General features: G+C 40.6%; 2 protein-coding genes across 16 annotated transcripts in view; both read left to right on the top strand.

The window, feature by feature from the left end:
• Nucleotides 1–489: 489 nt before the first annotated feature.
• On the top strand, nucleotides 490–6,950 carry fam3a (FAM3 metabolism regulating signaling molecule A). Of its 4 annotated transcripts, none has more exons than XM_023834118.2 (12): nucleotides 490–562; nucleotides 829–862; nucleotides 1,503–1,604; nucleotides 2,536–2,592; nucleotides 3,228–3,338; nucleotides 3,456–3,479; nucleotides 3,597–3,720; nucleotides 3,861–3,919; nucleotides 4,087–4,137; nucleotides 4,932–5,016; nucleotides 5,577–5,703; nucleotides 5,986–6,950. In XM_023834118.2, exons 4-12 carry the CDS (start codon nucleotides 2,580–2,582, stop codon nucleotides 6,082–6,084), a joined length of 693 nt encoding a protein of 230 aa, XP_023689886.1. In that variant the 5' UTR covers nucleotides 490–562; nucleotides 829–862; nucleotides 1,503–1,604; nucleotides 2,536–2,579; the 3' UTR covers nucleotides 6,085–6,950. The 4 variants fall into 4 exon arrangements, with proteins under 4 accessions (XP_023689886.1, XP_023689889.1, XP_023689888.1 ...); XM_023834121.2 differs by having other exon boundaries at nucleotides 515–533; XM_023834120.2 differs by having other exon boundaries at nucleotides 549–591.
• A 6,303-nt stretch (nucleotides 6,951–13,253) lies between these two features.
• The window catches only part of wnk3 (WNK lysine deficient protein kinase 3), a 62,653-nt gene continuing 48,623 nt past the window's right edge, over nucleotides 13,254–27,283 (top strand). For 5 of the 12 annotated variants that reach the window (XM_023834113.2, XM_023834116.2, XM_023834114.2 and 2 more), the window contains exons 1-2: nucleotides 13,254–13,927; nucleotides 25,613–26,745. In XM_023834113.2, the coding sequence (XP_023689881.2) occupies nucleotides 26,047–26,745 (699 nt within the window). In that variant the 5' untranslated portion in view covers nucleotides 13,254–13,927; nucleotides 25,613–26,046. Of the gene's footprint in view, nucleotides 13,928–13,955; nucleotides 15,135–16,689; nucleotides 16,801–25,612; nucleotides 26,746–27,283 lie in introns of those variants that run through there. The other 7 variants (XM_023834111.2, XM_023834110.2, XM_023834107.2 and 4 more) reach the window with 7 other exon arrangements.

Here is a 27,283-nt window from a genome sequence, read left to right as displayed (position 1 = left end):
GTTGGCAACCCTACTATCCGGTGTGATGGATTATAAGAAGCAGGTCATGCAGGTTAGTTCAGTCTGGTGTGGGAGAGATCAGGAGAGAGTGAAGCAGGCACAAGAGGGCCTTCATTCCAGGCATGCCAGAGGACTCTTTTTTTGGTGTGATATTAGGGTGTTATTGTTTAAAGCTTTGAAAATGCATTAATTACATAACTACAATTACATTACTTACTACGTTGAAACAAAGATTGATTACTCTGATTCCAAAACCAAAGATAACGCGCTTATAGACATAACTCAATGCGCACTATAAAATATTCACAAATGCTTTGATTAAAAGTAGATATGAACAAAACTATGTGAGACACAGTCTGATTTCTTCAAGATATATCTATACCTAAAATATATATATTTTATCTTATATAGATTAGATGATATAGAAGTAATTGATGAAGGTTATATTATATTGGGGGGGGAAATGAGTTCCTTAAGTGTAATTATAATCGTCTGCGGTCACGTGACTCTCCAGGATCCTGTTTAGGGATGAGGTAGACCCAGCCGGCCGAGGGGAGAGCAGGTACTCGGGGGCAGAGTTGTGTAATATTGGTTAGTGTAGAAAATAGTATTTTAATTTTAGAGCCACTTCCTTGTGCGATATCTGTGTACATACTTTGCGTATAACACAGCACATTTGCGTAGGTCCTCAGTCCTATTGCTCCTGGCGTGCTTCGCCTTCTCAGTAAGACTCGCAGTTTTGACCAGGAAGTAGCTACTGTGTAAACCATACACTTCCTGGATTACATGCCTTCTTAATGCGCGTCGTTTTATTTTATTCTTTTTCAGAAAACGTGATACAAATTCTAAGGACAAAGTAAAGGTGAGTAATAAACTGGATCCCGAAAGTAGATAAATGTAGTTATTGCAGCATTGTCATAGCTGACTACATCACCTCGCTGTTCATGTTTTCTATTTGTTAGATGTTGATACATTATCCATAATACCCACCTTACCTATTGTAACAACTTTCTGCTTAATATTTTGCGAATGGGCGTTGTCTAAATCTCCGTGGTGTTGGTTTTTCCCCACGCTGACATAAGATGCAGCAGAGACACGTACACCGGTACTTGCCAAGGCTAAATCGGTTTGTTATATTTCATATTGGCTATAGTACACGGTAAAAATTACGATCTGTCCGTCAGGTTATTGAGTGTTGACCATATAGGATATGAAGTTTAGTTTAAATTCCAACAATGTGTTTCATAGGTACAATCTCTTTACTGCCTGGGTTTAACGTTTTGTTAGATATGTAATTTACTGCAGAAACAAAATTACAAAATTCAGATAGGACATATGGTCCATTGCTAGTTACGTTTTTGATGTCTTTTAAATGAGGAATTTACAATATGTACATCAGACAGCACAAGACTATCAGTATGGCTACTGCATCTTCACCTGTGCTCTCTGAATGTTTTAGGTGGATCTTTGTGTACTTTTTAATTGTGTCTTTTCTTGTTCAGCTGCCTAGTTGCATCTTTAGAAATTCATTCAGATACTGTTACTCCTTGGACCCTGGATGGGAACCTTTTCTAAAATTGATGTCTGCTAAGCTTCTGACAGCTGTAAGTAACTAAGGATTATTAGGCAGTAATACAAATTGTTTTACAAGTTTTTTTTTTTAAATTTAATAAACAACTGTCTCCGAATAGTACATATAACCATCCATTTTCCTTTCCTGGATATTATGATATAGTTTGATGGGCCATTGCTTATAGTAAGCCTACATTTCTTGTTGGTTCTGATTACTCAAACTCGTCAAGCCGCATTTCTGCTGTGCTCTCGTCACAGGCTCCCCAATTTACAGAATATTTTCATCTATGGTTTTTATATATTAGGCTGTTGTTTAGAGAAAGAACTTATCTAAAGCAGTAAACAATGCAAGAAGTTTAAAAAGTAAATTAGAATAAGCAACTATCTGAAACAACATGGGACCTCATTCTGGGACTCGAACCTGCAACTGTCCGGTTTCAAACTGGTGTTCCTCACTCTGTGTGTGTGGAGATTGTATGTGCTGCTCCCTCAGTCCATAGAGTGAATTGGCCTGGCATGCGATGGCCTTGTGCCCTGTGTTTCCTGGGATATGCTGTGGGGACTTTGTGAGCCTCACTGAGCTGTTAGAACAGGGATAATTATTGGTTCAGTTAAGTATGTAAATACTCAAGTAGGTGAACACCTGTAGGTACAGAAGCCTGCCGGTAGGCATTGTTATGCTGTTATTTTTTTGGCATGAATTTGCTTTTCAGTTAATACTGATTTTGGTCCGTCTGTTTTTAGTCCCTGCTGATACGTGAGCAAAATGTAAATGTTTTCTACAATGATTGCTTGTACTTTCTGTCATTGGTATTCATTAATCTCGTAAATGTAATTATGTGCGACTGTATGCAGACTGAGAATTCAAATTTGCATGCAGGAAGAAGAGACTTATTTTTGCTCCTAAGCTCAAAGCTGAATGTCCTGTAGGGATGACAGTTTTGGTATGTCGTCTTTTTGCAGGACCCTTCCACACTTCTGTGTGTCAATACTGAAATTTGTTCATCATGAGGCTGGCAGGTGGGTCAACATTAAATAAAAGCCATACAAAGCACAACTGAAGTGATTTATATTCCTTTTTAATTAAAATCTGTAATGGGATACTGGGATAAGCCTATTACAGACGCTCCTCTACTTACGAATGAGATACGTTCCGAACAGCCGTTCGTAATTTGAAATGTTCGTAAGTCGTTATTCAAAATCATTTTAATGGTATACGCAAGTACAAAGAACTAGGATGCTGGGAGTACATACGCTACGCTGCTGCGCGGCAGGAGTAGCGGCCAGATGTCGTACTAGACAGAATCGGCGCACAGAAAAAACAATTGATGTTGCGGAAAGGAAACGGGAGCCCAGTGAACATAATTTGGACTTGCAGTCCTCTTCGTTCGTATGTCTGAAGGTTCTTAGGTTGAAAGTTCGTAAGTAGAGGAGCGTCTGTATATAATTTTATTTTTATCATATTATTTGAAATCCTGAAAGGTTGACTATCATGAATGTGGATCACATGGAGTAAAACTTCCTGTGTCAGATATGTGCAGATTCAGATAGCCATATTTCCATGGTATAATTTTGTTAGCATTTAGTTTAAAATAAATACATAAAATAATGTGTGCATGTAGTTTGGTCTGCTGATGAGCCTTTGTCTGCCGTAGGTCCTCTGCGGGTAGTAGTAGTCGTATGCCTTGTAGGTCTCACATGGCTCTTGGCCCACATGCTTCTTGGAGGGGAAAACAGCCTTGTGGTTGTGCGACATCTCTTTCACGGTGAGGTTTATGCTCTGTGTGTTTGCTTGTGTACCGTCCATGTTGCTGTATCGATTCAGCGGAACTTTCAGCAATTAGTGTGGTGACCAGAGATCTCATTCCTTTTTCCAACTGCAGGATCTCATGAGGTGACAACTGTAGGTGCGTAAGCTCCTGTCCAGCACAGCCAGGACAGTTTTAAACCATAAATGTTTGCTCTTAAACAATATTAGCTTTTTTTTATTGCTGTAATTTTTTCAAATGCTTCCCCCCCCCCAGCGCCAAAGCCACGTAAGTATAAATGTGGCCTTTCGGCACCCTGTCCAGCAAAGCACCTTGCTTTCCGCCTGACATCTGGGGCAGCAAATGTCATCGGTCCCAAGATCTGCCTTGAGGATAAGATGTGAGAGCTTGCCTCTATTCTGATTAGTCTCACTATCTTAAATTGTATTCCCTCTGAATACAAATGTTTCTGAAGAAATGTCAATCAGAATGAAATGTTTAAATTTGCAACACCAATGAGCGATGATCTGTCCTCTTCAGACTCGTAAGCAGCGTGAAGAACAATGTCGGCCGAGGACTGAACATTGCTCTTGTCAATGGTAACCAGTTTTTGTGTAGTCTTCATAGTACCTGCCTGATAGTTGGAATATTATTTCCTGTGCAAGGTTTATGTTTTTCACATGTTGTGTATTTCAGTATAGCTCATATTTTAATATATGAATTATGTTTATTATTTTTTTTTTTTACTAATCTTATTGTTTTTAAGGTGTGACAGGGGAGTTATTGGAAGTCAAATCATTTGACATGTGGGCTGGAGGTGAGTGGGGACAAAAAGTTGCACAGTGTATTTTACTTCACTGTGACTGCATATGGTCCTTAGCACACCTGCACTTTTGTGAGATTAGTTTTTCCCTATACAAGATGAGCACTGCATTTATATATTTGGCAGATGCATGTATATCAAAACCAGTGTACAATTGAGAAAGCAGGGTCAACCAGTCCCTGCAGTAATTGGGGTTAAGGGGCCCTGCAGTGCAATTAATGTGATTTTAGGGTTTGAACCAGTGGTCTTCTTATCACTGGCACAATATAACTCACTGAACAATACACCACACTGCTACTTTCTGGCGTGTTTGCAAAGCAGATAGCCCCCAACTTTCAAAAGCTGCAGTGATGACAGAAGTGCTCTGTGCAAGGACAGAAGCACATGCGGGGTCCCTCTTATTCTCAGGCAAAAATTGTGAGCTACAGTCATGGGACAGAGAAATCACACTCTCCATTTTTTTTTTTATCTATCAGGGCCTAAATAATCACCAGCTTCTATAAACAAACAAATCCAACCTCAGGTGGCAAACAATCAGTCAATCACACAAGCAAACGAATGAATGAATGAATAAACAAATGGATTTGTTTCTTTTTCCCGAAATGTCAGCATTTGCCATGTAAATGGGCCTGAGAATTTGTTTTGCATTCCCAGCTATTTTTTCAGATCAATTCAAAGTTATGGATCGTGGTTGTGTCCATTTAGGCTGTGACTTCCATCGGATGTATGAACATCCCGCATATTAGTGCATCTTGCTGGTGCTGAGTGTTGTTTGGTCTTCCCCTCAGATATAGCTGATCTGCTGAAGTTCCTGCGGCCGCTCCACGAGGGAACCCTGGTGTTTGTTGCTTCCTTTGATGACCCTGCTTCCAAGTAAGTCTCTCCTCAAACTGCCCTCCTCACTTGCTCATTCCTGCTGTGATTTCTACCTGTAATCTGAGCTCGGGGAATCTCAATGTGTTTCGTTAGTAGGTTATGAAAATACGAAGAATATAAGAATCCTGTGGTTGTCAACACATAGAACTTGGAATGCAAGAGACAGTAATGGGGAAGGTGTTGCAGACACTGATGGCCACAATAACTGAATATATTTTCTTTGGCAGAAATATACTTTTTTGTTGTTTTAAAATGCACAAAATTATTGTCCATCTTCTGTGTATATGTTGAATTTTCACATAATTTTGATTTGCTGTGTTCCTCCTACCATTATTGTGCGTAACGTAGGATCTCAGTGAAATAACTTGAACTTAAATTTAAGTAAGTTTTCATTGTATACAATTATAAGTTTGCATTTGACCAGGAAATTGTTGCATTTGGTTAAGTTTTTAATGAATGGTGAGCTGTTATCTCCTTGTGTGATAAAGCTGAAATGGGACTTGAAAGCCGGTCCCCAACAACCGTGTGATCCCCCTTCCTTGCTCCGCTTTCTCCAGGCTGAACGATGAAGCCCGTCGACTCCTTGAGGAGCTTGGGAGTACTGCTGCTAAGGAGCTGGGCTTTAGAGACAGCTGGGTATTTGTGGGAGCCAAGGGCATCGAGAACAAGAGCCCCTTTGAGCAGGTAACCATCCCTGATGCGTGAGCGCCCAGCTATGCATGTGCTAGCCCTGTTTCCCAAGGTTCTTTTTTTGTTAAATTGCTATTGCTGAAGCATTGTTCTGGCCTCTTGTTCACTGTAGGGGACCTGTTGGAATAGAGTCACTGCTGTGAGCTTAGATATTGTGGTATTTGACATAGACAAATTATTTTTTAGGAAATCACAAGCAATTTGAATTTACTACTATGCATTACTAAATGCCCGTCTTTAACTCTGTGTTCCTAACATCTCCTTTCTCTTTCTCAGCGGATGAAGAACAGCAAAAGCACCAACAAGTATGAAGGATGGCCTGAATCCCTGGAAATGGATGGCTGTGTCCCTTTAAGAGTTTCTCAAGAGAGCTAGACTCAGGGAGCCTTGTTTCATATCAATGTAGAGAATCCAGTTTCAACATACACCTCCATTGTTTTTATCTTAAGTCATGTATTGTAACCTGCATCGATGACTATATATTGGGTATATTAAAACATCTGGGCAAATGTTGCAGTTTGGTTATTATATAGGATACTTTTGTTATTATTTTTAGAATCTTAAATATTGCTGTCTAGTTAGACCAAGCAAGTGTGTGTTTGTTGTATTTCACTGATACAAAATGTTAAATTTTGCAGCCTTTACTTTGTGGAAGATAACTTTGTACTGCATGTTTTTGTAAAAATGCTCAAATTAGTAATGTGAGTTGGAGTAATTTCCAGACAGATCCAAGTGTCTTTGATACCAACAATAACATATGTTCTGTACATTACTTCACAGAGCAAATGAACACTATTCAATTCTAGGAAAAGCTGCCGAAATGACACATTCCTCTTTTAAACATCCATACTGTAGATTACACATTTTAGATCAACCTTTTGGTGCATACACCCAACAGAAGTGCACAGATAAACTGATACTTAATATATTAAATCAATGCTGATGCTTTTTATTTCATTTTCAGTGAGATACTGTTACAATATGTGATTTTTCAAGATAAATCGGAGGGTAGCATTTTGCCCTGGATTCATTCTTCTCAATATCATAATGGCCAGATTTAGATTTTGCATTTTTTCAAAAAAAACAAACAAACAAAAATACTATGGATAAACTGTAGAGATATTTCCTAATGACTCTGGTACTGTATCTAGGCTGTGACCCAGCCTGGAAAGCTGAATGGATACATTTGTTAATAGAGACTGTTTAAATGTTTTCTTAAATAAATATGATTGTTACTTTTATTATCTGTCTCCAAAGGCATTGCAATTTGCCCTCTGTCTCGTATGTGTTATGTCTTCAAATGTGAACATTTGTGCAAATAGCAGTGCTGCATTGCAGGCACTATTATCAGTCTTTATTTGTATTTCCTACAATGATTGTTCAGAATATAGATGAAACTGCAATACAGTGGAATGATGTCCAGGATTAAGCTCAGTCTACATCTACAAGGGTTTGTTATTGTATTTTATTGAAATTTTGAGTTGAGAACAGATAAGGTTAGATCTGTTTGATGTAAAGGTGTAACCATAAGAAACCAATTTTTAATGCGGATTATATTGACAAAGATAAATTGCATGCAGCTTTTCTTAGTACTTCAATGTGGAATATGAACTGGATGGATATATGAGCTGTTTAAGCTGGGTTAGGGTTAGGGTTAGGGTTAGGGTTAGGGTTGGGCATGAAATAATACTTTAGACCCCCTAGTGATCACTGAAACCAAGGATAGTATCAAACATATATTATTTAGTAGTATATATGCTTTTCTTATACATACATACCGATGATGAAACTTAATTTATAAATTAGACATCAGAGATTATCAACAACGACTAATAAAATAGAACAATTATAACAATATACAGTACTGTTTAATTTTTCATAAATATGGTTACTAGCACTGCGATACTGTGAGATTAGATCTGATAACTCAGATGGCTTCTAAGTGACTAACAGGCGCCTGGCAATTACATCATGGATACACTGGACATGGATACACTGGACAGAGGGATCATTCACATCCCAGGCGGGATGACCGCAGATTTCATCTAGCTACTCAGCTGTACGCAATTTCAAATTTATTATTTCTGGATTTTTCTGTTAAGTTACGGGGGCCCACTGTTCTCACATACGTTACAACTACAGACAACCAGTTGTTGTCAGCCAGTTTGGGATCCAATGGCAGTTTCTCACCACATTTTAGTAATTTGCAGTAGATTCTTAAACCCTGAGGCTTCTTTCAGTTTCATTGCACTTTTGTTGTAAAATTGGATATAAACATTTTTTATCAACAGTACTGAGTTGTAGTCATATAATTGAAGCTGAACACACGGCTGAAAATATGATGAAAATATCAAATATTTGTAGGCATTTTTTGAAATATAATGCAAAGTTTTTGATCTCTGTTGTGTTTTATATAATCTATATAAGTTTTATATAAAACTCTGTATGCCAAAAGACAGTGGAATGCTGCTAATCAAGGAAAAGAAAGCTTTCCAGCAAAGGGAAAGAGGCGAGGTAAAGAGAATGCAGAAGGAACTTGAACATGAGATCAGGGAGGACAAAAGGGAGTAAAAGGAAGACTGAAGAAAAGCTGAAGGACTGCATAGTACAGGAGGTGGGGCATGCCATGGAGAAGATCACAGGATGGTGCAAGGCGCCAAGCACCAATGGACTGGAGAACAAGCAGAGAGCTGATGTTTAACCTGTTAAACAAAGTCCCCTCCCTCTGGAAAACCTGCATCATTCCAGTGCCCAAACCATGCCCTGAGTGATGACAGACCGGTGGCACTCACATTACACATAATGAAGACCTTTCAGAGGCTAGTGCTTCAGTGTCTATCACCAGAGGTGAAGCAGTTCCTCAATCTCCTTCAGTTTGTGTATCAGACCCATATTGGAGTTCATGATGCCATCATTCACTTGCTGTACAGAGCCCACTCACATCTGGACAACTCAGGGAACATAATGAAAATGTGAGATGTTTCAAGTGCATTCAACCCTACTCAGTCACAGCTATTAGCTGGGAAACTCAGTAGGCTATAAGTGGGCGGAGCCGTGATCGCCTGCCTGACTGACTATCTCACCTGTAGACCTCAGTTTGTTCACCTCAGCAGCTGCACTTCTAACGTGGTGCGGAACAGTACAGGAACTGTCCAGCCCTGTCTGTCCGAGATCCAACCTAACACACATCCAACCCGGCCTACTGTCCGTCACCTCACGAGCGTGTCAATCAAACCACTCGTTCTAGAAGCATTTTTAGTGCAAAAATTCTTGTATATTTTTCGGTTACTTATGGTTAAGCTTAGGGCTAAGTAGGGGTTAGGGCTTAGGTTAGCCGAGAAATGCAATAAATTGCAGAATCCCTCTTTGCCATGAAAATGAACTTAATCCCAAAAAAAACGTTTCCACTGCATTTCAGCCCTGCCACAAAAGGACCTGCTGACATCATTTCAGTGATTCTCTCGTTAACACAGGTGAGAGTGTTGATGAGGAAAAGGCTGGAGATCACACTGTCATGCTGATTGAGTTAGAATAGCAGACTGGATGCTTTCAAAGGAGGGTGGTGCTTGAAATCATTGTTCTTCCTCTGTTAACCATGGATACCTGCAAGGAAACGCATGCAGTCATCATTGCTTTGCACAGAAAGGGCTTCACAGGTAAGGATATTGCTGCTAGTAAGATTGCACCTAAATCAACCATTTATTGGATCATCAAGAACTTCAAGAAGAGAGGTTCAATTGTTGTGAAAAAGCCTTCAGGGCACCCAAGCAAGTGCAGCAAGCACCAGGACTGTCTACTAAAGTTGGTTCAGCTGCAGGATCAGGGCACCACCAGTGCAGAGCTTGCTCAGGAATGGCAGCAGGCAGGTCTGCATCTGCATGCACAGTGAGGCACAGACTTTTGGAAGATGGCCTGGTGTCAAGATGGGCAGCAAAGAAGCCAATTCTCTCCAAGAAAAACATCAGGGACAGACTGATGATCTGCAAAAGGTACAGGGATTGGACTGCTGAGGACTGGGGTAAAGTCATTTTCTCTGATGAATCCCCTTTCTGATTGTTTGTCTGTTTGTTTGTTTGGAGCTTCTGAAAAAAATATTGTCTGGAGAAGTACAGGTAAGCGCTACCATCAGTCCTGTGTCATGCCAGTAAAGCATCCTGAGACCATTCATGTGTGGGGTTGTTTCTCAGCCAAGGGAGTGGGCTCATTCACAGTTTTGCCAAAGAACACAGCCATGAATAAAGAATGGTACCAAAACATACTCAGAGCAACTTCTCTCAACCATCCAAGAACAGCTTGGTAATGAACAATGCCTTTTCCAGCATGATGGAGCTCGGGGAACAAAACAGTGACATTTTGGGTCCATGGCCAGGAAACTCCTCAGACCTTAATCCATTGAGAACTTGTAGTCAATCCTCAAGATGCAGGTGGACAAACAAAACCCCACAAATTCTGACAAACTCCAAGAATTGATTATGCAAGAATGGGCTGCTATCAGTCAGGATTTGGCCCAGAAGTTGGTTGACATAATGTCAGGGAGAATGGCAGAGGTCTAGAAAAAGAAGGGTCAACACTGCAAATATTGACTCTTTGCATAAACTTAATGTAATTGTTAATAAAAGCCTCTGACAGTTATGAAATGCCTGTAATTATATTTCAGTATACCATAGAAACATCTGACAAAAAGATCTACAAACATTGAAGCAGCAAACTTAGTGAAAACCAATGCTTGTGTCATTCTCAAAACTTTTGGCCATGACTGTACTGTGTAGACATTTTTAATGTTGTAAATGACTATCATAGCTGGAAACAGTTGTTTTTTTAATGGAATATCTACATAGGTGCACAGAGGCCCAATATCAGAAACAATTAGTCCTGTGTTCCAGTGGAATGCTGTGTTTGTTGTAATGCAAGTTTATTATTTTAAAAGGTTAAACCGTTTTGCAATTATGTTAGCACAGATGAAAATCGTTGTGCTGATTAAAGAAGCAATAAAACTGGCCTTCATTGGGCTAGTTGAGTATCTGAAGCATCAGCAATTGTGGGTTCGATTACAAGCTCAAAATGGTCAGAAACAAAGAACTTTCTCCTGAAAGAGAGAAATGAAGGCTATTCTATGCTAGAAATTGCCAGGAAACTAAAGATCCCATGCAGTGCTGTGACTTTATCCACAACAGAAAGAGGAGGGGGAGGCCCTGGTGCAACACTGAGGGAGAGGATAGATATATTAGAGAGTGCAGTTTGAGAAACAGACACCTCATAGATCTTCAACTGGCAGCTTCATTAAATAGTACCTGCAAAAGACCAGTCTCAACGTAAACAGTGAAGAGGCAACTCTGGAGTGCTGTCCTTCTAGGCAGAATTGCAAAAAAAAAACTGAATCTCAGAATGGCCAATAAAAAGAAAAGACTAAGATGGGCAAATGAACACAGACACTGGACAGAGGAAGACTGGAAAAAATGCTATGGATAGATGAATCTAAGTTTGAGGTGTTCCAGTCATTTGTGAGATGCAGATAAAATGAAAAGACTCTGGAGGAGTGTGTGACGACATCGATCCAGCATGGTGGGGGTAATGTGATGGTGTGGGGCTGCTTTGGTGATGGTAAAGTGGGAGATTTGTACACGGTCAAAGGGATTGAAGAAGGAAGGCTGTCACTCCGTTCTGCAATGCTATGCCATACCCTGTGGACGGCGTGTAATTTCTAGCCGATTTTGTCCTACAACAGGACAATGACCCAAACACAGCCCCAAACTATGCAAGAACTATTTAGGGAAGAAGCAGTCAGCTGGTGTTCTGTGTATAATGGAGTGACCAGCACAGTCACCAGAGCTGTTATGGGAGCAGCTTGACCGAATGGTACGTAAGAAGTGCCCATCAAGCCAATCCAACTTGCGGGAGACGCTTCAGGAACCATGGGGTGAAATCTCATCAGATTGCCCCAACAAACTGACATCTAGAATGCCCAAGGTTTACAAGACTGTAAATTGCTGCAAATGGAAGACTCTTTGACATAAGCAAAGTTTGAAGAACACAGTTATTAGTTTAATTTAAAAAAAATATTATTTCTAACTTTGTCAATGATCATTTCCTATTTATTTAGCTGTATTTCCTATTCAAACTCATTTCATGTATGTTTTCATGGAAAACAAAGAAATTTCATTTGACCCCAAAATTTTAAATGGTAGTGTATGTAAAAATAAATAAATTATGAAAATGCCATGTATATCATCTATATATTTTATTCTAAGAACATTTGTATAAAATACATTACTCATGCTAAGAATAATATAGACTCTTGTCATAATGCTGTGTCAGGATCTGTCCCTACTGGTCCTGTCATGTTCCCATTTGGCCAGCAGATGTCACTGGCTATTCCGCCTGGTCCTTAAGGTTCCCAGATTATTGTTTCTGTCTCACATCTGTTTTTAGTTTGTGGCTCATTACATGTGATCGCTAGTGTTTGGCTTGTTATCAATGTTTCACACCAGTCCCTTGTCTAGTCTTTGTTATCTGGGCATATATATGCCTGCCCTTGCCTTGTTCCTTGTGGGTTGATGTAGAGGTTGATGTCTGTGTCTAGTCCCCTTTGTGTGAAGCCATAACACCATATTGTGGATCGTCACTCCATTCCTGCTTCCAGTTGTAACAAGCAGTATGTCTGAGTACTGAGATCAACAATCTAGTTTCTGCTACAGATATAGACCATGCTGATTGAGCATGACTTTGAAGTGGAAAAGTCTTGCTCCAGTCTCTCCCCTTTTCTAGAAACACATTTGTGAAATTATTATGAAAATACGTCAGGCATCAGTATTCAAGGCTAACTTATATGACAAAAATGGAGAACTTTAATTTAGGCAAATTTAGTGCTGAATAGCTTTTTATGGGATTTCAAACTAGCCCATGTGGCACATCAATGTATCTTCAACCGCCTACTCAGGTCAGGGTTGTTGGAACCAGAGGTGCAGGTCGGCATGGATACCCAGGTAGATTCAGGGGGCCCAGCACATTACAAGGCCCCTTGAATATATAACATTTTTAAATTATATAATGGGCGGCAAGGTGACATTCTGTCAGGGGGGCATAAATTCTAGTCACACCCCTGACTGGAGCCTCTCCTGGGTGACCTGCCAGCCCATAGCAGGGCATGAGCACAAATTCAGTCATGTTCCATGGGAAATTCAGAGACTTGGTTTAGCCCTAAGTTCAAGTGTTTGGATTGTGGGAGGCAATAAGGATATCTGTAGGAAACTCAGGCAACAAGGGAGAAACTACGAGTACTAACCATGGATCCCTAAGGCAACAATGAACAATGAACCAGCGTGCTGCCTTTAGATCTGCACTAAACTTGAAAATAATTCATCATTCGTTTTGACTTTGTTCACACAGTATCCCGAAGCTAAAGCAAGTTACACGTGCTATGCATTAAAAAAGTGCTTATCGGTTAAGTATTTTCACTAACGTCAGCGTCATACACAATATGGACATCAATGACGTAGTTGGAACAGGCGCTTGTGCGACCACGGGAATCGGCTGTCGGTGGCGGGAGCGAGCACAAGGGCGTGCTGCAGCCGGGAGAGCAGTCTGTCGGCAGAACGTATGTCGGGAACGAGCGAAGGAGCAGAGAGAGCCCGCTTGTCGGCGTTGTGAGCAAGGACGACTCGAGCCGAGGACGTCTGTCTGTACATGACTGTCAGAAAGAGAGAGAGAGAGAGTGTGTGTGTGTGAGAGAGAGAGAAACGAGGACCGTCTAACATCGCAGGCTGTTGCTAGTTGATTTGGCAACTACGGCTAGCTACGAGACATCGTATGACCGAATCCTTCCACCTGAATGAACGCCTGTACGTGTAACATCCGACGCGTTTTATACATTTTAAAACCCACAGAGCGTTAAGCTGTAATTTTACAAAGAGCAGGTGCGCGAGGACTCGGCTTTTTTTTTCTACTGAGGATCGACGTTTGAAAAGGGAAGGGGGTTCATCGCAAAGCCGAACAGAAATAAGAAAGACAACGATGAATGGTGTTTATACAAAGCGTCTATTTTTATATTTGGGAGGTATTTAAACAGTTAAATGTAGATAGTACCGATCAGCAGTGTTGTACGGAGACGACAGAACACGAAGAAAATACAGCTATGGCTAATTACCCATCTAGCCAGTAGGATTGCCATTGTCGCTTTAAATAAACCAGAAAAGACTGTAGACAGACATACTGAACATAGGTAAGTAATGGTAACCCCGACGTCGTTTTCATGGCTGCGACGCTAGATTATTTTATATCAAATGAATAAAATCGAATCTGGGACGTATGTGCCACTAACTGCATTATGTACACCTGAAAATACGAAGATTAGACATATTCAGGATTATTTAACTGGTTAAATTAGTAAGAACCAAAAGACTGCTAGAAAATGATCTGCTTGGTGGCACCGTTTTGACAAATACGTGCTGTGGAATTTGTATTTAATATAGACCGCCGCTGTTCTGTCAAAATAAGACATTTTGTCGGGATTTTTTGTTTATGTGGTATATGTAGACAGCTGTCGCTGCAGGTCGTGTTTTTGTGCACTCCCATTTCGGCGTTTGGCGCCGCTTCCAGCGTTTTTAAACCCGTCGTGTGTCTTCCAGCTTCCCTGTGTCAGGGCTGAACCGTAATACGTTACTACTGCGTGACACCTTCGGTTAGCTGCAGAGCGCGAGCGAAGCATCACGCCTGTAACCTCATTAAAAACAAGGGAAGCGATGTATTTATATATGTAGTTCAACTTTGCGGATGCGTATTTGAACAAGGACGGATATGTAATGAGTGGCACGGATTCGGAAGTCCTGTGTTGGAAATATTAAAAAGAAACCGTGATAAATCACAATTTTCCTGGATCGACAGATGTGTGTTATCAGGAGGTAACGGTGGCCACACTGCTGAATGCTTAGCGGCCTGCGTTTGCCGGAGAGTGACGCGCCACTTGAAAACATTGTAGTGCGGATACAAGGCAGCCAGTGATGGGACTCGGTAAAGAACGCCAGATATACATTTCAGTTACGATTTTCGTTTCTTTGTGTTTGTATGTGTGAAAGAGCGAGAGTGATGTCTGACGTCCATTGTTTTTGTAACTGTATACGTAGGCTCATGAAGTGATTTTAAAAGTAAAAAAATATATGAAATAGACTGTGAAATGTCTGTCTCATTTTAACCTGCAGGTTTTAGTTGTGATTTTAAATTCTGATCAAAACATGAATCTTATTATTGTCAGTTATTTGGTTTTTGAAATACTTTTGCTTTAGTAATATGTCATTTAGTTAACATGCAACTATAAGGCAAGATCTCCATAACTATCCTTGGAGCTTCTGAATTTGAATGTTTGAGACAGCAGTCATACAGCACTCTGTCAGCAACAGGAAATGTAGCTTTTTTGTCACATTTATATAAAGGTGAGTCATTTGGGTATTATAGAAACCACTTTGACTTCTTTTTTGTTGTAGTTAAATTAGTTGGAGATGTCATTTTTCTAGATGCTATTATGCTGTGCCACATACAGTGATGTAGCTGCGATGAAACTTTTCAATTACATGTCTTCCCCGAAGGCACAGTTCAGAAGGCAGCCCCCATGATCAGCAATACAGCTGAATTTGCAGCTCGCGTCAGCAACAGTGCAGCCTCAACTGCAAGTGGCACAGTCTCTGACAATCTGCTGAACAGATTCTATTGACTAAAGTTCTTGGAAACATGATAGTTTTAATAGAAATTAGGTTTCATTCTTGTGAAGGAGTGCCCTTCTTTAAAAGCTAAAATTGGACTTGAAATAGCCAAACTTAGCCTTACTCCACCCATTCATTTCAGTTTGTTTGTTCTGAACATCATTGTTTGTAAAATAACTTATTATAATAACAATAACTGCTAATCGCTTAGATGCTTGCAGTGTGTGTGCGCATGTGTCCTGTGATGGAGTAGCATCTCAGGGTATACCCCCATCTTGCGCTCAGTGCTGGCTAGGATAGGCTCCAGGACTCACTGTAACCCTCACCAGAAGAAGTGTTTGGAAGATGGATGAATGGATTATTGTTTGTATGTTGTTTTCAAGGCTTTTATTGAAGGTTGTCAGGACTGGATTTTAACCAGAAACCAGTTGGATGCTGGTTCTGGCTTTTAATCACTGAGCTACCTGTTGCCCTACCAGACTAACTGTGCTCCTGATACAGCAGGATGGAGAAAGTCATTGATTACCCTGGGGTTCATCTGTAACGGGAGATTGTAGAAATCCAATGATATGCTTGTATGTGCAGAGTCCTGTGTTATTGTATGGGGAAGAAATGCAAAGATAAGAATCAAAGTATACAATGTGATTGGCAGCAGTTGGAAACACAAAATGTCTAAAATCTAAACCAATATAACTTTTGTGTTTGTATCGTTCACATTCTGACTGTGTGACCAAGCTGTAGAGAAAGTTGAGATGTATTTCAGGAAGCTGCTTGATGTGAGACACAAATGAAACGGAAACTGCAGTCGCAGCCACATTAGAGAAGGTTGTTATAACAGGAGAGCTGTTTTTGGTGGGGTCGACTCCCAAGGAGTCCAACTCAGCATTATAAGACCTAACAGCTTTGCCATTCTTGAACTTCATAGGCTGTGAGGCAGCACAGGTCAATGTTTAGCTACAACCAATTGCACCTTCCGCACAATGGTTAAAGATACAGGACCAGATTAAGTACAAAATACTGGCATTTGGAGTGCGAGTACAGAAAAGTAGACTAAAGAGTCACGTGATTCACAATTTCACTCCAGCTTTGTACTGCAGCAAATGTGAGCTCAGAATTCAAATGAATGAATGAGCAATGTGTATACTCATTGAATATTCAAGAGGAAAGGCATGCATTTAGCCAAGAATCTGCGTCTTATTGTGTTACGCTGTATGTAGTGTGTAATTATTGCCATTCATTTTATTCTTTGGTGTACGTTTTTGTGAGACTGAGTGTGTTTTTTCTTCAGTTTTTGTAGGGATTTATGTTGCCATTACACAGATGAGCTAAATCATTATGACTCCCCTCTCCCCCCACATGAAGTGAATAACTTCTATCTTGTGAAGACGACACATAGATGGTAAGCTAACATTTGGTAACAGATATGATCCTTCGCTCATGCTTTGCAGCTAACCAAAGGGATAAATATCCGAGTGACTTTGGTAAGGGCCAGATCATTACAGCCAAACTGGATCAGAGCAGCTCTGAATCAGCAAGGCTTGACAGGTGTTTACGGTTAGCTGTGGTTTGTACCTATAGACGATGCCCCAAAGAGGGAAAGATATGCCAGTAAGGTGTTAGGCAGCCATGACTCATTGATGTGAGATTTGAAGAAAGACTATCTTGTCTGTTGCGAACCAACAGAAGGGCAACTGTGTCACAAATTGCACATAATTTTAAAAATGGTTATGGGTGTAATGTGCATTGAGCCCTGTTGTGTATGGGGCTATGTACCAGTGCAATGGGCTAACTTAAATCCCAGATACACAATGTGTAATTGGCCATCCACATGCAACTGAAAATGGGAATAATCACACCATATGACCCTCTGTCATTATCCAAGGTCCAGTTCCAACGCTTGTTTTCCCTTTGCAGGTGCTTTCAACAGTGAACAGGGGTTAGCATGGGCACTCTCACTGTTTTGGATAGTATAACAGCCATGTATCACCTTTAATTCTGATGGACAAACATATTACTGTGCACCAGTTAAGAAGGCTTGGGTTAAGGCCTGGATGCTCATCTTTATCTTAATTCTTGTGTACTCCATAGCTGTCCAGCCCCAGTGTGTTTGTCACTGTGCATGTACTGTGTATACCTCTGGGCCTGTTTACCTTGGTATATGCTGTCAGCCATTTTTGGACAAGAACACTGGACCAGGGTACGCTGTCAGATGAAAACTATATCCATACTAAAGCAACTTACTCATTTGTAGCTGCTTTGTGAAAACACAACTTAAGTGGAAAGCTGGCAGTCAGTTTTAGGGTCTTTCTGTGGTGGCATAATGTTTCTGGGTCAGCTCATTCGTACTGCACATACAGTATTTACACCAATCAGCCATTACATTCAAACCAGCAACAGTTGAAGGGAATAACATTGATTATCTCATTTAATGGCACTTGTCAAGGATGCTGTTATATTTTAGGCAAGAGAACTGACAGTTCTTGAAGCTGATGTGTTGGAAGCAGGAAAATGGGTATGGATTTGAGTGATTTTGACAAGGGCCAAATTGTGATGGCTAGATGACTGGGTCAGAGCATCTCCAAAATGGCAGGTCTTGTGGGGTGATCCAGGTACACAATGGTCAGTACCTAATAAAAGTGATCCAAGGAAGGCCAACCGGTGAACCAGCAACAGAGCACCGAAGGCTGGCTGATGCACGTGGGGAGCAAAGACTAGCCCATCTGGTCCAGTCTCACAGGAGAGCTACTGTAGCACAAATTGCTGAAAAAGTTAATGCTGGCTATGATTGAAAGGTGTCAGAACAGGTGTCAGAAGCTTGCTGCGTATGAGGCTGCGTAGCCGCAGACCGGTCAGAGTGCCCATTCTGATCCCTGTTCACCACCGAAAGCACCTACAATGAGCACGTGAGTGTTGGACCTGGACCATGGAACAATGGAAGAAGGTGACCTAGTCTGATGAGTCACGGTTTCTGTTACACCATGTGGATAGCTGGGTACATGTGCGTTATTTACTTGGGGAAGAGATGGCACCAGGATGCACTATGAGAAGAAGGCAAGCTGGTGGAGGTAGTTTGATGCTCTGGGTAAAGCCTAGTTCATACTTTATATTTTCCACATTTTGTGCGCTTCTGGTCTGGGGACAGTCGTCTGTGTGGTAGCCTGTGTTCAAACTTTGGATGCGGATGGTTGTGGTCGGCGTATACGTACTGCAATGATATTCCTCCAGACCAGCAGAGGGCAGATGTAGTCTCCTAGGTCTATTGAGGCTTACACAAAAGCAGGATGAGATGTGCTTTATAACCACAAGTTTCAAGTCTTCTCTGGGTTTTAAAACAATAAACATAACTTTCTTTTGTTAAAACTACTTAACTGATGTTAGCTTTGTCTCACGAACAATTTGGACACTAAATATGTTTAATATTTATCACTGCCCGATCACGTTTCTTATTGAAAGTATTATTAGATTCTTGTGATAAAACATGATTTTTGGGTAGAAATCAATAATAATCAAGACATAGGTAGAATACATGGAGCCCCTAAGAGGGCAGGGTGGGAAAATATTTTTTGAAATAGTTTTGCGTTCCCCTCGCAGTAGTTTTGCAATCCCACTACATTTGCCCACTTGCTAAAAAGCTTAGCAACATTATGCAGTGATAAGGTGAAGTCAGCTGAATACCTGAATCTACTGAATGGCCATATTATCCCATCAATTGATTTTTTCTTACCTAAAGGCCTGGACATATTCCTGGATGATAATAACAAGACTCATAGGGCTTGAACTGTTAGAGTGGTTTAGGGAGCGCAAGGAATCATTTTCACACGTGAATTGGGCAGCACAGAGTTTTGACCTTAACCCCATTGAAAGTCTTTGAGATGTGCTGAAGAAAGCTTTACAGAGTGGTTCATCTCACCTATCATCAATACAAGATCTTGGCGAGAAATTAATGCAAATCTGGATGAAAAAAATGTTGATTGCTGCATAAGCACATGGAAACATTGCATTAACGAATGTGCCCTACAATCAAAGTTAAAGGCGGTCCAACAAAATATTAAACTTTGCAACTTTTTTTTTGGCCAGGCAGTGTAGCTTGCAATGTGCAGTCGACGTGTAAGGTTTCCGTTAGACATAAAAATCAAGGTGTTGATTTTGCCTACACATTTCATAGATTTCAATCCGGTCAAGCATCTGTCGGATATCCTGGACAAGCAAGTCTGATCCATAGAGGCCACACCTTATTTAAAAGATCTGCTGTTAATGTCTTGATTCCAGATACCACTGGTGTCAGAGCTGTTGTAGCGGCATGAAGGGGGATCTACACAATATTAAGCAAGTGGTTTTAATGTTATGGCCAGTCAGAAAATCCCTCCTTTAATTCTAGAAGTGATGAACACAGGTTACTGAGGGAAAAATGTTTGGAATTTTTTTATAAGCTTTGTAATAAAATTAACTGCCTTATACGTTGACCCAAAAAGATGTGTAAGTTTCACATACAACAACACAGTACCCTGTTGCCTGAAGCAAATGATGTGACAGGACCATTCCCCTTCAAACCAGCACCCTCATAGGAGAAGAATGTTTCACTGTCAACTTTGTGGCTGTAACAATGATAATTGTGTGTGTGTGTGTGTGTGTGTGTGTCTCCAGTGTATATATAAACACTGGAGACGTTGCCAGAATCAATAATTTCTTGCTAATACTATTTCTGCACAAAATTCATTTTGAGCAATGGGTTAGTTAAATAATAAGCCTTTCATAAAATGTTCATTAAATAAATACATTTATCCCATATTTAGGCTCATTGATGCGACAATGTCTTAGTGTTTTAGGTAATATCTCTCTGAATCAGCTGAGATCTCTGATTACATGAATCACAGTGTCCGCGTTTGCAAGACGTTTGAAATGCTGATGTTGGCATGCGCTAAGAGGACAGTGCAGCTCAGCTAAACCTAACCGGTCCTGCCACAGAATACTTAATGGCCACACTTGAATTTCTCCTCATTGTTCTTGATCTCTCCTTTATCTCGTCTGTCTCTGCTTCCCGGCATCCCCTCACCCCTTTTGCCCTTAGCTCATGTTGGAGTTGTTTTTGTTCAGGCAGGAATTTACCCATGGTCGCTGCTTTCACAGAGGCAGAAGACTGACACATTTTATCAGGGGCAAATCCACACCCCCAGTGGTATTCTTTTTGTCATCTCAAATTTCACTCTCTCTCTTGCTGTGACACATACACTTTTTAAAATAAACTGACTGGGTAGGTGTCAGATATGCATGGGTATTGTCAGATGTTTGTATTATATAAAAAAAAAGATTTATGTCTGATGTTTATTAATAACCAGTGCATCATGGACTTTGCTTAAATATCATTAAGCCTTAAGTTTTTCTCCACAAACATATATCACTTTATTGCTGACTGCAATGTCTCTGAAGTTGAGTCTGAAATAACTTCACACTTCTTCCTCATTATTCATTTCCTCCTATGTAATTATGCGGGATGTCATTAATGCAACAAGAATGATGCTCACAGGAGTGTGCATTCTTAAATGATGAGGATATGTGTGAAAAGTTAGCATTATAAACTGGTTCTATCTGCTCTACCAGTTTGACGGAGCCTCCTGGCACTGCAGAAGTTGCTAAATGAGGGCATGTTTTGAGAAATACCTGCTTTCCTTTTACTGTCTACTGTCTTCTGCTCTTCTGAATGATTTGCAGTTCAGTATTTCTGAGCATTCTGACACTACAGGGATTTGTTCTCATAGTTCTACCTTTATTTTTGGGGAAGTGAAAACAGTGTGGTTGACTGTTGGTTAGGCATAACATAACAATAACTGCAGTAAGATGTGACCCACTAAACTTAAGAAAGTACTACATTTAAAAAGTTGATGGAACTTGGAGAATGAAATGCAGTAATACACGTTACAAGATTTTTCTCCTCTGAACCTTGGTAAAAAGCCAACTCAGCCTTCCTCTTATTTCATTGTCAGCTTTCTTTTAATAAGTGGCATGGTTACTGGCATTGTGCAGGTTTGTGGTTTGTGTTGTGCACAGAGCAGAAGTCCTGACTTCCACAGGAATGCAGCTGAACTGGAAGTTTTCCCCAGCTGTCACGTACTTGCCTCCTCCCGCCTCTTCTCACATCTTGTGACCTCATCTTATGTGAGAAAAGGAACTGTAGTAATCTTTACAACAGTTCATTTCTTAACAGTGAATCATAAAATTGTAGTGGGCAACCTAGATTTAGTTCGCAAGGCCAGAACAATTGTCTCCAGAGCAGCACTTCTGTTATATTATCTGAGAAGCATTTTGTCACTTGTCACTGTAATTAGCATATAAAACTTGGTCAGTTGGTCAGATTTCTTCTCCCCCTCCCGGTCATTGTTTTTTTTTTTTTTTTCCTTTTTGCCCTTATGTCTGGGAAACAATTGTCTGCACATTGCTGACCGTGATGTAGTCATGACAACTCCACGTGAGTGTGGGAGTTGTGAGAGGACCTTTTGTCAGGGTATAAAAGTGGCCTGTATTCTCCAGCTCTCCTCGCAGATGCAGTGTAAGAGTTAACTTGCCCACTGAATTGCTCCTAATTGTATTCCCTCGCCTTCAGGAAATACATATGGTTTTATCACCCATTTGCTGCCACCTCAGACACATTGGCGAGCCGATAACTTGAAAACTGTTTGATGGATCTTTTTGAAACTTAGCTCAAGCATTATGTAGCTGAGGAAGTAAAAGTTTAAAAAAAATTTGAGACAGATCTCACCAAAATTGAAGCAGTGCTGCATAGTGATTGCAAGAAGGGCGAGTTTTAACACTTGATCTCATTAAGATGATAACTCTGAGTTTTTGACAGCTCTTTTTCAAACTTTGCAGAGGTAATGTACGGGTACCAATCTGGAAATGCTTAAATATTCAGCTAGATTGCCCCAAAACTAAAGTAATGCCATTTAGTGGCAGCAAAGGAAAGGGCTTTAGATGACATTTTGCATTGTGAATGTGCTGAATCAAAAAGTATGTGATGGCTTTTATTACTCCTTCACAAATACATTATGTGCATGAAGAACTACACTTGGTTTCATTTTCAGACAAATTGCCACAAAAATGAATCAGCAGCGCAGCCTGGCAGTAAAGGAAGGAAACGGCACCTATGGAGAACACTTGATCCTGTGAACACAGTAACTAAAAGTATTTAAGGATCTTTTTCAAACTTGGCAAGCACATTGTAGGGGTGGAAAAACTGGAAGTGATCAAATTTTGAGACCAGCCAAAACTGAAGCAGCACCGTATTGTGAAAGCAAAACAAAGGGATGGTTTCAGAAATTTGATCCCATTAGCATGATAACTCAAAAAGTATTTGAAAGATATTCTTCCGCCTTTGCAGACATGTTCTAAGGGTGATGATCTGGATCTGATCAAGGCCACACCAAAACTGAAGCAATGACACTTAGTAATATCAAAAAGAAGGATGAGTTAATTAGAGGCATATTCTTGTGAACAGGATCACTCTATTTGTCATTATTACTGTATTTACTCTATTTGATCTTTGATGGATCCTATTACCATTTCACAAAACCACTATATATGGATACATATCTACATTTGAAAATCTTACCCCTGCTAGACTCTAAATCAACCCAAAATTGCTACTGCACCACAGAGGGTAGCAAAAATAGAAATTCAAGATACAGGGCGGCCGAGACTGAAAATGGAGCTTGCAGCAGCCATCTTTTGAACACAGCCATCTGCCATCTAAACGTATTCCATGGATTTTTTTACAGACTTTCCAGGAACCTTGTGGTAGTCAGAGATTGTGGGGAAACTGTGGGGTTCAAGGAAATTTTCTTAAAATTCTATAATAACTATATCATTACTGACCTCCCCATTAAGCAAATTTTATCCATAGCAGTCCAGTACCTGGTTAGCAAAATGTATTGTGGGGAACTCGGTGAAATTTATTGAAAAGAGAACGATTACCTGCTTTTAACCATTTAGAATGTGAGTTCAGCCGTCAGCCAACTAACTTTTTCACCAGTATTCACCAGTAGTGTTCTTGTTGATTGTAGCTAATCCTGTGTATATAAGGTAAATAAGAACATTCTTTTTTTTTATTGTGCAAAAGAAAAGTGTCAGTGTAGTGGTGCATTTAAGCATTTTGGGAAACATGAGGATTAGTTTTTGTACCCGTTCCGTATTTTGCGCGATTGCCCTGTATTGAAAAATAAAATGCTGTGTATGGTTTTGAACCAATATGGGACACGATTTGCCTCGTAGTTTCGTGCCACGTGATTCCCCTCACCCCCCCCCCCCCCCCCAAATACATTTTTTATTTTGGACTTTGGATAGTGGGGGGTGGCCTCTCTTATTTCTTAAAATCAAAAGTGGCAACTTGGCAAGTTGGTTTTTACTTCACGTGAACGCGGGCGTGCTGTGGCTGGCTCGACACTGTGCTGGACAGACCACGTCCCTGAATATAATTTCTTCTAGTGCCAGTGTGCCTAGTTACTATGTACTTTAATGCCAGGCCTGGGGTGGTGCTGTAGAGCAGAGCTTCTTTTAAAGTCATGTAAAGAGAACTCACTTCTCTTTGAATTCACGTTGCCCATTACCTTCCAGAAGCACTCCGTTCACTTTGTGGTGCACTTTAGCTTTTATGTGGTGGCAGACCATTTCACATTCACATTTGGTCCTTTTGGACACTGAACTGATCATTGTAGTCATCATTCTTGACAAAACACCAAGTTTGAGTGAATGACCCATATTTTAATATTTGTTTTATTTAAGGCTGTCAAAATTAACGGGTTAATGCGGATTAATCCATCATCATGATTAATCTGATTAAAATTTTTTGCGCAATTAACCCATCTGCAGCGCAGAATGACTCAAAATCCCTGAAAGGTCTCTGTCAACCCATTTCGGGCAGTTTTGGTGCACTCCATTTGCCCTGGGAACTCGTATTCCGAGTCGGATTCTGAGTTTTGAAGCCGGAAGTGACGACATGCACGCTCCCGTTTGAATCAGTGAGGAAAATCCATGAGATTCTAAAAAGGCTGATTAATGTGACTTAATTCTTAGGTTGTCAGGAGCTGGCATTTGGGGGACATGAACTCTAACAGCAAAGAAAACTAAAGATGTGTTTTACAAGGACGATGATGTTCTGGTTTTGTTGTGTGGTTGTGTTACAATATAATGTACAAATAGTAAAGCAAAACAGTAATGTAAAGTAACCTACTAATTATAATAAAAGGCTAATCCAATAAAAAATACTTAAATATGCAAATATAACTAAATAACCACAGAGCATACTCTTTGTCTATAATAAAAAGTACCAGAGAATGTTATATGATTCTTATACAATTCTTATATTTATTTAATTGAATTATTCACATTCATTTTAGATTGTAACATTTTTAAAAATATAAGAATAATAAAACATTTTATATCATATGTTCAGCTTTCGGATAGCTACAATATTGCATTTAATCATGTAGAGGAGCATGACTTAATACAGCCCTCCAGAGTGCGTGGGGAAAAATGTAATTAAACGCACTTAAGTCAGTGGCAAAATGTGCATTAGGGTCATTTGCACGGAGAAACGGAGCCTAACTGCACTAAGCCCCAAACTTAAGTCGATGGGAGGATTTGCTAAATGAATAGGTGTAATTTCAAAATGATCTGTCACAACTTGAATTCAAGTAAATACACATTTGTTGGCACATTTCCAGTTGATCCATCCAGTACTTCTAGAAATTACACGGGTCGGTGAGTGTGTGAGGAGTATGGATTAGATGGACAGAGCCGGTGATGGGGAATACAATGCTGTGATTGTCACCTTATACCATGGGTTTGGTAAATACTGTTTTTTTTTTTCCGGAGATGCCATGTAGGTGTTGATTATATTTGTGTACAGGTATTTCCGGGAGCCTAATAATAGCTATATATTAATGCGTTGTGACTTCTTACTCATAAATTAGCAGTCATTCTAATCAGCATAAATTCCTTGGCTTTCAACAGGCAAGAGCCTGTCTGATGATGGTTTCTATGGTAACTTAATGGACAGTACACCTTGTTATGATTTATGCCTTACATGTATTATCATACAGTTTGTTGTTTCTCATTCAAGGTATGCATGAAATTTAATCTAAATTGTGCAGTGAAAGATGTATATTTTGTATTTGTCTGAACAAACAGGTATTCATATTATTATTTTTTTCTTTTTTTAGGGTTTAAATGAAGATAGTCCCTCTACCTTGTGAAGAATTTTAGAAGAGAAGTCTGTTTGACCTTGCAACTCTTGGTACTTGCTAACTTATTTTTTGTATATACTATTTTAGAAAACATTTTTTTGCAAAATCATGTCACCACATTAGAAAAGGACAAGATGGGTCCTCTGGCGATGGATAGGAGAAAAAGGATAGATAACTAGAAAGACAGAGAGCAGTCACTGCTGCTGTGCTTCCTCCGCTGTTACCACAGTGAAATAGCAGGTGTGACCAGATAGGGCTGTTTGCCGGCGCTTTAAGGAAAGCTGCTGAACAGCTGAAGGGGGAAAACTGACAGGAAAAGGTTCCCTGGGAACAAAGAGAGAAACAGAAACGGAGAGAGACAAAGAACAAGAGGAAAGGAGGATAGGGAGGAGAGGTAGAAGCTGTCCCCAATGGCAACGGACCCTGGAGAACCCACATCCACAGATGACTCCTCTGACAAACCTGATGGAGGGCAGGGCCGAGCATGTGAGCCGGGACCTGAGGATGGGACTGGCAAGGAAAGGGAGCGGAATCACAGCACACCCTCCGATTTTCCCTCCTCCCAAACTAAGGAGAAAAGTGGGGGAGGTGGCGGGGGCGAGGAGGACTGGCGTCCACCTCGGCCTCTGTCGGCCTCTACGCCGTCATCCCCAGCAGCTCTAGGTGGCAAATTGAAGAAGGAGAGGAAACGCTTCTTCCGGAAGAGTGTGGAGATTTGTGAGGAGGAGGATGAAGTGGAAGTGGCACTGGGTGTGACGCGAAGCGCCCCTCACCTAGACTCCAAGACTTCCGATTCTGTATTTGCTGACAGTGCCCCACAGCAAGTGCCTGACTCCACCACCTCTGCCACTGTGGCGGATGATGGCTCTGGCGTTGCCTTCACCATTGGCCTGGATCCTGACAAGAGTGGCCCTACTGTGTGCTCCGCCCAGAAGGGCAAGGAAAGAGACCGGGAACAAGAGGAGGAGGCTGAGATGAAGGCGGTGGCCACCTCCCCTGGAGGACGCTTCCTGAAGTTTGACATTGAGCTGGGCAGGGGAGCCTTCAAGACTGTGTACAAAGGGCTGGACACAGAGACCTGGGTGGAGGTGGCTTGGTGCGAGCTGCAGGTGAGAATTCTGTGTTCTGTCTCTGGAGGAAGTCATAAAACCCTGTATGTCTCCTCTATTACTGTTTGTGCTGTGACAAATGGGCAATATTTATGTGTTAGATTTCGTTATCCACTCTTATGATTGTGGAGTAATGGAGAATAATGGAAACTAAACCAGAAGATTTTTTTGATGAAATTGTTTATTTCTGGGTGTGTAACAGATATTCATACAGACACTAACACAGGACATTGTTTAATCATAACCAGTTAGGAACCAAAAGATGCCAATGACCACCAGCAAAACATTGAATTTTGATCAAATTTGATCACTCCATCCTTTGTCTGCTGCAAGTGTATTTGCATAGTGGCATATTGTCACTTTAATGACATTAGGTAAGGACTAATGGTGCTTTTCTACTGCCACCAGGAACCAAGCTGTACCACGAACTGACGGTTTTCCATTGTAAATTGTCCAAGGCGTACCCGAGCCGTACCCGAGCTGTACCCACGCTGACTATGGCCCTGATCACTAGCAGGGCTGAAAGTGTTACCAAACC

This window comes from Paramormyrops kingsleyae, chromosome 18 (genome assembly GCF_048594095.1).
Source record: "Paramormyrops kingsleyae isolate MSU_618 chromosome 18, PKINGS_0.4, whole genome shotgun sequence".
NCBI lineage: Eukaryota > Metazoa > Chordata > Actinopteri > Osteoglossiformes > Mormyridae > Paramormyrops > Paramormyrops kingsleyae.
This window is presented reverse-complemented; position numbering and strand designations above follow the sequence as displayed.